The following is a 13,579-nucleotide window of genomic DNA, read 5'->3' on the forward strand; positions in this document are numbered from 1 at the left end:
AGTTGTGGCAACTATTTTTCTTTATGTTTCCGTAGCACCACCGGAGAGCTAGCAGAAAACGCCACTCTGACCGAAAAAGTGCTTTAAACACAACGTTCGTAAGATATTGATACTCATTGAGCTGTAAGAGTAATCTCGGGTCCTTTTGAGTAGTCATAGAAAGGAACTCTATGTGGAAGAAACCCTGACTTGCTTAACGTCTGTGAGAGAGTTTAAACTTAAGTAATAAGCACACTAAAGCTACCGGCCGAAAAATACTGCAGTTCGAAAGAGGAGTTCAAATTATCTCCAAGCAGAAGCACAGCAAAAAAAGCTGATAACAGTGACGAAAGAACAAATCTCTACTTAGGAAACAGCACTCGGCTCCGGGTGTGTCGTTTAGGCACGACGCCTCGTAACAGCACTTAAATAAGTAAATCCGCTTTCACAATGATCTCAGAGATACAAGTGAATTGGGCAAAGGCCTAACCGGTCTTCTAATGCTTGCACGTGTGTGGCACCTCATTATTTTAAACACGTCTTTCAGATAGGGTATGGGAGTAAAACGACTTCACGTGTTAACAGCATAAAGTGTAAGCTCGCATCGAGCGGCACGCTCTTTCATGACTGACTGCACCCGCTTTCCCGACGAGGTTAAGCGCAGGCGCATTGTTCTCCCAGAAGTGCTGGTAGCATCGAAACCATTCACAATTTCAAGTACGGCGGCGAAACCAAGAAAGTATAAGAAAAACTGTATATAATGTTGACCGAGTGCACTTTTGTCATTCCCAAAAGCAGCACTGGCATTGGTACCGGGAAAGAAGGACACTGTTCGAAGGAAGCAGAAAGGACACTGTTCGAGCACCAGGATCGGTCACCTAAAATCGTCATTGAAGATGAGTGCTTCTAGAATTTAAGTATTCATTATGACGAGCGAAGTGTCATTATTAATCTTTCGTCTTTTAAAAAATATCGACTTGCTCACCACGCGGGGTTACTGTCCACCCTAAATGTAGTGCATGAAAACTTGCTGGTAACTTAATTTGGATCTTCAGGGGCAGGAATTAAAACTTGCATGTTCATTGCTCTTAAGACGTCAAGCCACTCATTGTGCCTATAGAGGCGCACTATTTTTTAGCAACTACTACATTAGATAACGGAAGTGTTAAAGCTCTATAAATAAAGTGAGATGGCGTTCATGCTTTCTGAGGCACCTGGATATAAAAGGGCAGCCGATGCAAATCAGGCGACGGATGTTGTTGGCTTTGGATTGGTTATGGACCGTATTGGGTGAACAAAAGCGGTCGCTTTTTAAGTAGGGATTAGTTTCGCTATAGGCGTGAATTGTTCGTTTTCCTGAAGAAGGCGCCTTTATGTTGATGTTCCTAACAAAAGGATTGCGAGGTAAGGTAAGGAAATTTATTTTAGAGGAAGAGCAATTGAAGCGCGACTACTAATGCCCATGTAACTGTACATAATCATGCATGAGTGCTTTGTTATTGGGGAGTTTTGGAATAATTGTCCTGAATGCGCATGCAACAGCCAAGAACATTAGCGTGGTGGTGCGAAAAGAGCTGAAAAACATTGTATGAACAATTTCCAAGGAAGCTTGTGCTTTGTGTCACAGTTAAAACGTCTTGCAAACTGGCATCAAAAAACCGGGGATCGAATTCATCAAGCCCACCGCACACCTCTGACTGGCTGGAACCAATGATAACCGCACTTTTATCTGCCGTACAGTTGACAGTCGAAACTCTGGACAGTTATGCACTGCTGCTACGTGCGGACCGTTTGTTTTTTTTTTTAATTTTTGTGATTGCTATCGCCAGTATAGTCTCCATATTATAAGATGAAAGAAGAGGAAATCTATTATCCTTTTTAATGGTGTATGCGACACGTTATCAGTATTTAGTTATTAGACTTCAGTACACACCTTGTTCAGGAAAGGCAATAATTCTGCAACCATGATAATAAATAACATCTGTTGTCTTTTACATACCAGTGGCTGGTATATCCGCAGTGTGCATTCAGTGAGCGAAACAAGTGATGAGTTTGCCCCTGCTCATTAATACAACTAGAAAATCCTCCATTGGCGTCATCATTGGCGGAACTATACAAAAAATTGCATTCTGTGTTAACAAAGTGCTCCTACCCTTAAGAGGGAATTATATTGAGTGTGTGACTATGTATCAAGCATATATTCCACCTTCTCCTAATTGCTGCCAACCAATTTTACAGGACGCTTCGCTACTGAGATAAGGGTTGTTGAACACAATAACGGCGTGCCTCCTTTGCGCTGCTTGCAAAGAATGCTGCGCTTAAGAAACCTGCTTAAGCTTTGGAAACGAAATTTGCCGTTTCGTCTTTACGACACTGGACAAATTTTACTCGTATGGCACTGTAGCAAAACCGGGTAAGGTGGAAGTTTTTGAAAAGAAATGTATTTTTATTTGGTAATTTGCTTGTTCATTTAAAGCATCTGTTAAAATTAATAGTTCCTCGGCTTTAAACGCCTCAGCATTTATATTATCGGACTTTTTATGCATGACCGCATAATATTAGCTGTCCCGGCTAGTATCTTCACAAACAGGAAATAGTTACAAATTAGGCAGGGACACAAGCAGACAAGTGCAAGAAAATACGATGCAAAGCCTGCGCTAAAGCAGTAGTATTAGACATGCGCCTGGGTTATTAACACATTTGGAGAACGCACGAAAAACTGCTAACCAAAGGAAAGTTTTCTCATCTAAAAATGCATTACACGTAGCAAGTGAATAAATGTCAATGCTAGAATGACATCTTTTATAGACGTTTGTGCCATGTAGAGCCTGAAAAATTGTGCAGAGGTTTAATAGAGATTCACAATACCATCTGATTTTGTCGTTTCGGCGCAAGAAATGTACGGTCCCACACGAGCGAAAGCTGAACACAGCGACTGAAAAAGTCGGTAGGCATGATACCACGAGCGTCTTACAAAGCGCAACGTCAGTAGCGCGGGCTTGACACATTTGCTCACAGGGCTGGGATTGACTCAATTCGGAGCGAAATTCAGCGGTAGCTCGCTTCTTAGTTCTTTGCTATAATACATTATGAAAACACTGCAATTTCCTAGCACAACAGTTACAGTGCCACATATAACGTAGTGTGGCACGCAGTACCGAGATACCTGCGGGAGAGTTTCGAGCGATAGTTTCAAAAACTGAGAAGCTCCAGTAGAGATTTTCAGAGATTGCATTCCAAATCAATCCTTGCCTTTTTGTACGTGGAAGGCTCCGTGCGCTTGATTAGGAAGGTTTGCACGTTGTGCTGCCTTAAATACGCGTCTCGGGTGTCTCCGTGGCCAGGCTCCACAGCGTACGAGTCCCCAAGGGCATTCAGAGTGGCTTGAGAAACGTGGACTCGCCTAGAAAAGTGCGATCACAGGTACAATTGCTTCCGCGTTTACAGCGTCCTATATTCCGCACAAAACCAGGTTCAGAAGTTACTTTGGCAACCTCATTTGACTTTCCTCGTGAACTACATGACGCGTGCCATTAATATTGCTTACATCTGAAATTATTTTACATACAGACCACAATTATAAACTACCAACTTTCTGTCTCTTCGGTAAAATTAGCTGGCGCATTGACTAGATGTTTCGTACTTTTCTTTTCAAGGCTTATATTCGTGTCTGTTCTCCTACAGTTTTAGAAGAAATTGTTGATTATAAAATTATAAAAGTAGAATAAAACAGAAATACAAGAAGATTAGCTTGAGATTATAACTATGTTAGTTGATCAATTTGGAGAGACTCACGTTCTGTTAATGCACATTGGTGCTGCATGTTAATAACATCATTGTTTAGTTGTAAAGTGTTGCACTTCCTAGCAGCTGTACACAAGAAACCCTCAATCATTACTTTTTTTGAAATCGCGCTTCAATTTATGTCGGCAGTCGATAGGACGCATGCTCGTATGCATTCTTTATCAACGTGAGCGATATGTGATTTCAGTGACCTAATACTGTTCTAGCACACAATCGAGTTTAAAGGGAGACGCAAGGCTAAAATTACAATTTTCACTAAAAAAAAAAACATGTTTTGAAATTATTTTTGCTTTAAATTGTGCATATAATAAAAAACCTTATGAAGATTAGTTGCCAATTGATGAGATGGGATGCACTCGCCACTGAAAGCGCCTATGAATGCCGATTTCAAGACGCAGCCACATAGCGGGCAAGGAAGTGAACGCGGAGGGTATCCCCAAGTTAGAATTCCTGTTTTTCGTAAAATCTATAGACAAAAAGAACATGCTATCGAAAACAGCAGACAGATAAGAAGAAAACCGAAATAAAAGAGATATGTTGAGCTGTGGCAAAAGCGGGTTTGCTGGTAAACCGAAATAGATGCTTGGATTGTCTAAAACGCAGCGTGTACCCTTTGAACGCTATTTTTGTACCACTAGGAGCTTTGATAACCAAAGCGCTCGATAAGCTGGATATAGAATATGGAGCCTGGACGAAGAAGCACGCTACGCAAGCAACCAAAGAAAGCATTTCATAAGCTCAGACAAGGGCGCTGCAAAGCTGCAAAGCTGAAAACAAAAACAAAAAAGAGATGCAACTTAAAGCCATCGCCACATAAATGTGTGCTCTTGAAAAGAACGGCCCAACGTATGCACCAGGGGAATTTTATTTATTAATTTATGCCCTAAATTTGAATACTACGTTCTGAAATCTTTGAACTCATTTTTCTAAGTTTGCACTTTCTGCTAGAGCACAACTACTATTTCCCAACTCTTTCGCCAAAGACTGCTTTCAAGATGGTTCCTGGACTAAACCTTTGTAGGAACAAGATAAACTACTTCTCGGGTTCCTAATTATTTTTCTAAAAAAAAGTATCAAATGTGGGACATATAATGACAACAGAGAAAATAAAACTCGTTTATGAAATGCCCAGATTTTTACATAATCGTCATAAAGATCCCAACTAACTCCATAGAGGTTACCTATGCATAGACGGTTAGTACATTTTCAATGTGTTTGGAATGATCGTTTTCCTAAACTGCCATTATAAATCATTATGACATCTACTATGTTTTCACTATATGTGCTAAGGTAATGAAACTTAGCGTATATATTCTAATAAGAGTTTTGCCATCCCTAAAAATGTTATCGAAATTGGTTTACCGATTCAAAAGTTGTCACTATAGCCTTGCATCCGCCCTTAAGTAAGTGACTGGTGCTCCACTATATAAAAGTTATTACATCCTTGGTATAATATAATTGATATAATTGTATCTTTGTGTGTGTTGTGTTGGGATAATTGTATCTTTAATGTTGTTTTGAAGGCACTCTCACTCTTGGCTTCGTGCAAAAAAAAAAAAAGCCTATTTAGTGTTCGAAGATTGATCGATGCTTTGAAAAATTTGTAAGTTTCAAAACTTTGAAATAAAAGTGTTTTAAATAAATTTTGAAACAAACAAACCCTATTCGGTTCTCTAAGCACCTCGGAGAAAGAGAGTTTTTAAATTAGAGATCCGCCTGATCCACACAGCTTTGACGACCAGAATTCACAGGGCTTACTTGTGTGTTTGATATCGGTTGCAATAGAAAAACAGCTATTTTCAACGTTTAGCATGCATACCATTGCCGAAACCTTCCTTTCTTAACGCTGAAGCCGATACTAAAATGTTAGGCAGTTTATGGGGCTCAACCTATACATGCAGATATAGGGACTAAGTTTATACTTCTTGTGATAAAATGACCAAGGCATCTGTTCAGAAGGCAGACACGTCATTACCGCGGATGACCAAACTTGACATCGAAGTCATGCCAATTACCCAGGTAATCCCAGGTAATTAGATAATTCAAGCCATCTCATGCCAGAAAAATGGCGCAATCTGTCTACAAGTAGGCGAACATTAAAATGACCAATTTACATTTCCCGCGAGGTGATCAAGTGATCTTATGGTAATATGGTTTTGTGCTTCGTTGTCACATCAATAATAGCGACGCACTGGTGGGATCACTGCAGCCCTGTGATATGTACGCTAGTAGCTGAGCGTTCAATAGGCGATCGTAATGCAGCCAAGGTATTCAGTTTTTCTCTTGAAGGTACGGCAAAAGGACGCGGAAATTTTCATTAAGCCAAACACGAAAATATGGTTGTGACAACACCAGAAAATTTAACTCAGAGCACATGAATCCAGCACTTAAATATCCAAAAAATGATTTAATGGGGCCAGTTTAGGCTGTGTCCTTTTTTTAAACTGCTTTACTGTTCTGCGCAATAAAGTCTGTGTAAAAGTCTGTGCGCAATAAAGTCTGTGTATATCCACCAGTAGCCCTTTATACTGGCAGCTGCAGAATTACGTTCCGACACTTGGGTTTGAGCAGAAGAGTAGCATATATCCTCCAAACGGGTATTAGTTCCAAGATAAATAATTGTAAGAAGGTACGTAACTTAAGGTTACGACAGTGCAGAGTGAGAAGTCTGATTTCGCTTACGCTTGAGTGGGGGAGGTTTAATAAAAAATGTTGCAAGCTACATGCGGGCTTAAGAATTCGCCTGTTTTAACCAAAATAATCCAAGGTGCACCAAAGGCAAAACATCTCATTTCTGCAGAACACTCGTTTACCGAACCAATTTTCGGGCATATTGAAAGCATTGGGAAATACTGGCACTCACTGGCCACGCGCTTCTGGTGTTGTTCCTTGTTGGGAGCATAAAAAAAAAAAAAAAAACATTTACTGGTATAAGCGCATGCCGAGATTTCATAAAAAAAAATAGAGCACTGCTGATTGATACTTCAGGTTGTATTACGAGTTCACCCGTCAGTGAGACCTTGCCCTTTTCTGACAGCACGTATCAGTGTACATCACGGCGTTTACTGAAATATGAGAATGTCAGTGTTTCGATTCCATTTTCTGCAGCAAGCTCTGGTCATGTGCCATACAATATAATTATCAAACTTCTAGGCCGCTCATATTTGTTATTGCTGAATATCCACATGGTGCTGTACTTCTTGGAAGTAGATGAAAAATATTTGAACTTGATTTGGACTTATCCAGTGTGTAAACGTACCCTGCTATTCCTCCTGACTCCATGTGATTGGCCAAGGTAACGTCATTAGACCAGACGTCAAACTGCCACTTGTGAAGTCCCAACACACCGCACAGTACGGAGCCCGTATGGATTCCAATCCTCATGTTGAGGTCCACGCATGTTGTCTGGCGGACGAATCTGCAAAAGACGTCAGCGTGTACCCACCCACTACCAAGCCACTGCACAGCACAGGTGGCTGAACATCCCAAAGCGAAAGATACGAAATAACCCACAAAAAAAAATCAAAACCAAACACTTTTCATGTTCTGTGTGCCTGAATAAAAACATAAACACTGTTACGATTTCGATATCATAGTCGTTGCCTTTAAAGAAAAATAACATGGCTACCGCCACTTCCTTTTCGCCTTCTGCTGTAGACAACTTGCAAACATTGTCGTATATGTATGCTTTATGTAATAAAAAATACACGATGCCTACGCAATAGTGAATAAATTACAAAACTCATAAGGAGCTCCGCAGCAGCCGATTCCTCATTCTTTCGCTTGCTACGTCCCCAGTGCTGTGCTGCCCACCGCCAATGTGCATTTTTTTTTTGTCGATAATACCTTCGCTCAGGAGTTTATAGCATTGAACCACTGCGGGGAGTTCGCATAACCTCCCAGATCTTCGCGCCGTGAGAATCATACTCCGTCTGGCCACGAAACAAACTCAACTGTAAACTACTCTCTTCTCGTATGCTACGCAATGCCGCATGCACCCTGACGTAGAGACTGCAACCGGCACTTCCTCTGCTTGGAGGGACTTAATATTAGCAAATATTCTCACTTAGCCCTACAGGTCGCCCGCTCCACCTTTGGGGAACAGCGAATTTATTGCGAGCTTAACGTAGATCCCCAGTGGATGGCCTTTGGAAGGATCTTCTTCAGCAGAATGCTTTTTAAATAATGAATCATGAAATGCACAAAGCTGGCGATGGTCGCTTAAATCATGTGAATGCGGAGTTGCGGAGAAAAACAAGCAGCAGTGAGATGATCTGGTAAGTTTCTGTAATAATATTCCTGCCTGCAAGTCTTGCATGTGAATCTGGTTTGCAATGAAATATCACATAGTAAATCTAGCAGCTGCAAAGAGGGGCCGTTTCCATTGCTGCAACAGGTAAGCACTGTCTTCTTTTAAGCAAAATTAGCATTGCTTCAGGAAGAAAGTGGTGACCTGAAATGCGCGGGGTATTGTAACCACAGCATCAGTAATCTTCCGTATAAAGTGTTCTGCTTGCATTGCAACAGACATGTGCCAAAAACGAAACATTAACGGTACTCTTGGTTACCAATTTGTGACGACTATGCATTAGCATTAGAACTTCTTGCTTTACATGAGTCTTCTTATACTTCATAGCTTCACTTAATTATAATATTTTCGCGTATTTATCGCTGCAAAAAGGAATTTTTGCAGACATTTATTGAGCAGTTCTGTTCCCTTCTTTCTCCTCAGAAATTTTAAGTGATTTTCATTTTGCTGAGTCATTATTAGTCTTGTAACTTTTACAGTCACTTCTCTTTGTTTTTCGTTTTTAGGAAGGGGGGTGGGAATTCATTCTTATGGCAGCCACCTTCTGAACCATCTCTCCTCTCCCCTACAATTGGAGAGAGCAATTTCTACTTTATCCGGTTTGCCATACGGCCAACGGAAAGAGGCATATTTCCGCACGCTCGCATTAAAGTTTCTAGACAAGCCCTGCTTTAAAAACGTACGAGCAAGTAATGTATCACGGGCCGACTGCATGTTTGCATGATCTGCCCAAAGCGGCTCTTAGGTACTGGCAGGTGTTTCAACGTGGCCTTGTATGTACACGTCTCGCAAGAATAGAAGACAAAGGAGCCGCGCCAGCATCCGCTGATATATGATAGTTACTGGAGAGGCACAGAGCGCGGCCGTTTAATAATCAGGGTAGAGAGGAAATTATACGCCTCAATGCAGGAGGCGCCTTTTTCTTCATGATTGGTTTCTCATGCTAAGGCAATGATGAAATTTTCAGGGCTAAACTCAACCCGTACTGATAACATATAAGCTTTTATCGATGTATTTAGCAGACTCGGAAAAAGGGTCCTTGAAAAACCCGTATTTTCTTCATAACCTGCTCAATCAGGGGTCGCGCTTACTGCCTCTTCACTAACTCTGATGAGTTAGCGGATGCTGGCGCGGGACCTTTTTCTTTTACACTTGTGAGGCGCGTATAAACGTTGCCGCGTTGAATCGCCTACCAGTACCCAAGAGCTGCTTTAGAAACAACTTGCAAGCATGCAGATTGTCCGCGACGGATAGCTTGCTCGTACCTTTTTAAATCATTACTTATTTAGAAAGTCTAAGTGAACATTCAGAAGCATGCCTCTTTTCGAGCCCAAAACTAAAACAACCAATAATTCAACGCAGAAAACGCCAGCGAGCATTCGAAGAAATGTTGTAAATTAGTACTGAGAGCACAAATTATGTACATCATTTTAATGAAGGACGAGCGCAGACAACGAAGCAGCCTAAAATATAAATATAACAACTGTAATGGCCGATAAGTGCATGTGCCGACACTACAGATATTTCCATACATACGTGTCCCATTTATTTCTATTTTTGTAGTCACAGCTGTGAAAACAGGTTTCCGGTAAAAACGTTCCCATAAAAAAACATTGCCCCGGACGAAACGCCTCCGGATGAAATGTATGCATTTGAGAAGTAGAAAACAATGTCCCCAAAAGCGTAATGCGAAGTTACGCTTTCGCCATGCCTTGTCCCCGGCTCATCAGGGGTGAATTATATAATTTGTTTACTGTTCATATCTCACACTTTCTTTTATGTATTTAGCTTGAACCTTATCTGTATTTTTCCGCTTCGTCTTCTTTGCCACGTTCTATAGATCTGTGTACTACAAGACACAGGCTGAGTTTCCCTGTGGCAAGCCGCAATGATATGTCACAGCGCTTCCACCCGTTAGGTAGAAAGTTACAAAACATGGAGCTGATGCCCTGCGCTCATAACAAAACAAAAATAGTGTGGCAACGAAACAAGTGTTGCCGAGGACAAGTGCGTCTCTAGATCGTTCTGCGCATAGAACCCCGCTGTTCCAATCGCTGGAATGTGTGACTTCTCTCGAAAAGATCTGCGCTCCATGATATTAGTCTGATTTGGTAGTCCGAGAGCCGCACCGTTAACATCGGCATTGCTTTAGATTCGGTCCCAGGAAACAGGAACTGGAGAGCATGCACTGCATAAAACAAGCTGGATGTTACGCTGTGCTGGAGTTTTGAACATGCTTTCTCGGCAAGCCTTCTTCAGTTCCTGTAAACATGCCAGGTACCCAGTGGAGAGCAATGATTTCATTTGTTCTTGAAATTACCATCCGAGCTTCGCGAAACTACTCTTCGAGTTACTTTTAGCCTCGGGGACATTTATTGTTAGGGACCGCTTCCTGGCTAGCGTTTTCTTCCGGGGATGTTTATTCCAGGACTGTACCCTCCAGGGAACATTTTTTCGGGGAGGTTTTTCCCACACCCGTGAAACCATGGCAGGCTCTGTAACGCAGGTGTTTGAGTATAACTGTTCTAACAGTGACTATATGAGATTTTGAGATTTTCGTTACATTTTACGTCACCTTGTGACATTAAAGGACGGCCGACATTCAGCACTTTTATACAGAGGCCATATAATCATGCGTCTAATTTATGATAGCTTCAGCTGCTTATGCGCCATAAAATGATATCAATAAAATAGGCAAACCATTCTATAACTGAATAACGTGTACCGACACAGCCAAGAATCCTGTTTTGCGTTTCACCTTTATCGCAATGCTGATTAGAAAACGTTCTATTAGACATTAAACATTCGCATTAGACATTCACATGAGCGGCGACAAAGGTCTAAAACAGGAAATGCACATGATTAAGAACAAAAAAACTGCGCATAAAATACATCCTAACGAACAAATACATCACAAATCAGTGTTTAAATACAGAATAAAATTTGTCCGTTCGTGATGATGATATATATAATTTTGAATGGCTATGTACATGAAGGTATAGACAGTGTAGGATAATTTGCCAAATAAAATAAATATAAGAACACACAGCAATCAAATGCACAGTATGTATTGCACATGTGTGTTGCGATGTAAACAGCTGTGAGTGGACATATATATTTTCATTATATTTTAGGTACTAAGGTGTGTTAAAAACCACTCAAGACACGTGCATCCGACATGTTTGGATGCATATGTGTGCTTCGATGTACACAGTAGTGAGTTGACATAAATGTTTACATTCTATTACAGGCACCAAGGTTGATTAAAAACCACCCGGACATGTCCACCCGACACGGAAACAAAAGGACAAGACCATTGGCGAAGGAACTCTCGCTTCCCAAGGTAGAAAAGTTCCTTAACCAGAAAGCTTACGATCCGATCTCTTTTCGTTGACGCGCCAGGACAGGGAAAAGCACACGTCGGCGCCGGCTCAATGCGACGGCCGCGCAACGATTGCGCCATAACGCGAAAGCGCCAGCTACACTCGGCAATCGCGTGAAGCGACCGCGTGGACATCTGCCATTTATCTGAAATCGAATAATACCTAGACTTTTGAAACCGGCATAAATTGCCTTCCAAAAAACACGAGCAACGACGCATTGCTGGGTCATGTGACGATTGGATTCTTGAAGTGGGCAGTTGGGGCACTGCGCTATCCGCACAATGCGCCATCGTTGCAGCCGATCTCGTGTAGGCGAAACCTTCCACTCCGAAAGCCACATAAAGTCACGTAAATGCCCTGACAGAAAAGATGCTGTGAGTGGTAACCAACAAATGGAATCCGCCCTTCGCTGACGCTCCACAGGCACCAGCGTAAGTAGTAACGTTCCCACTGACTGTGCTGCTCTGTTCGCAGAGATGTCTAAGTCCGGGCTCACATGACGGGAGTGGCGACGAAATGCCACCATACACGAATAAAAAACAGGCATCTAGAAAACCCGAGGTCCCCTGTTGAGTGGTATGTCAGGGACAAGCTCCCGTGAACTTGAGCCCGGCGCCTGAATATCTCTGCCACTAAGGCAGCGCAGCAAACGCAAGAACGCTCGCGAGTTAATATAGAACTTTTATCGCGACATCTTCCTGCGACCAGTACCAACTAGCTCTTTATTGCACGCCGAGGAAATTTTATTAAATGCCTCAAAGAATTATTTATCGAAGCGGCGACACTGGCGAAGATAAACACAACAAAACAAAATGGATATTTTTTTTTGTGCTTTACTAAAAAGCAAAACTCAACTATAGAACTAACAGTCGAAGCAAAATCGAAACAAATACTGATTTTCATATGATTCAAAGGACCATGTGGCTCCCGAAAACAAGAGCAAGAAATAAAAATGGCATGCTTTCAGTCTCTACCCTGTAATGTTTGCCTCACTGATATGTCTCTTCAAACTCCGAAAGAGTTACGAGGGTGTAAATAAGTGTGTACACCCAAACAAGGCACACTGAGCAATCAACTCACTGACCAAGTATTCCCTTTCGCCTGACAAGGCTCGAAAAATAACTCAGCCCGACTGCCGACCCGAATACCTCAAGGTCGGCCCCTTCTGTTTTCCCTGCGGGCTGCGGCTGGCACGACCGTCATTCCAGTGCGGAAGCAGCCAAAAAGGAACAGCGGAAGGAACCAAGAGTGTGGAAACCAAAGGCGTCGCAATTCTTCGGCCGCCTTTGCTCCCTCACCATTCAACTCCGACCGAACAGACGAAGCGAGGAAAACAGCGAACGAGGAATGCCATCGAAGGACAGAATGAAATTGAAGAATAATAGGAAAATCGATGTCAGGGCTAGATTAGGTCAGGGCCCGGGCGACCAGACAGCCGGACGTCACGTCAGAATCTCGCGAGCAACGCTTGGTCCCACGGGGAATCGCTAGCATGCTGAGAAAAGAACCAGCGGCCTGGAGCGACGTTTGTTCCGCATGGAAGGTTCTCGGTAACAGTTCGATTCGGCGACGTGTTTGGGTCACTTTAGTTGTTCTGTGATTGCTTTTCTCTATTAGGAACGTCAGCCACGACTCTAATTTTTTAATCTTTTTTTTTCAGCTCAGACAGAGTTTGTGACCTCGCCTCTCGTTCTAAGCAACCTAAAACAAATATTATTTTTATTTATTACAACCTCAGTTTCGCAATGACCATCAGCAATTACCTTCTTCTAATAATTGGTATTTTCTTGCGAATCATGTTTTTGTTTCTGCGATCACAAATTTATTCAATTTTCCCCGTGGCCCTTTATACACGCAGTGCGAAATCGATGTGTTTTCCTTAATTCAAGCAAAAATAAACATACGGATCTCTATCAATGGGAAGTCCCCATGTATGAATAGGTTGTTATGGTATGATAAACATCATGCAGAAATAACGTGGAACATGCGAAAACATTCTAAATGCGCACATCTTTCACATAGTCAAACGGGTTTTCGGTACCCAGATTTTTGTACCCGCATCACGTAACTAATGGTTTGATATGAAATTGTTTCCTTTTTGCCT

At 42.0% G+C, this 13,579-nt stretch overlaps 1 protein-coding gene across 1 annotated transcript in view; it reads right to left on the reverse strand.

The window, feature by feature from the left end:
• Window positions 1-13,579, reverse strand: part of LOC146190534 (adenylate cyclase type 8-like) — a 322,358-nt gene that overhangs the window by 24,801 nt on the left and 283,978 nt on the right. Inside the window, exons 9-10 of the mRNA XM_084600933.1 lie at window positions 7,043-7,201; window positions 3,232-3,382 (exon numbers count right to left, since the gene is read on the reverse strand). Coding sequence (XP_084457059.1) covers window positions 3,232-3,382; window positions 7,043-7,201 — 310 coding nt within the window. The remainder of the gene's footprint in view (window positions 1-3,231; window positions 3,383-7,042; window positions 7,202-13,579) is intronic.

Source organism: Amblyomma maculatum, chromosome 4, assembly GCF_055883805.1.
Source record: "Amblyomma maculatum isolate TAMU_Amacu chromosome 4, ASM5588380v1, whole genome shotgun sequence".
NCBI lineage: Eukaryota > Metazoa > Arthropoda > Arachnida > Ixodida > Ixodidae > Amblyomma > Amblyomma maculatum.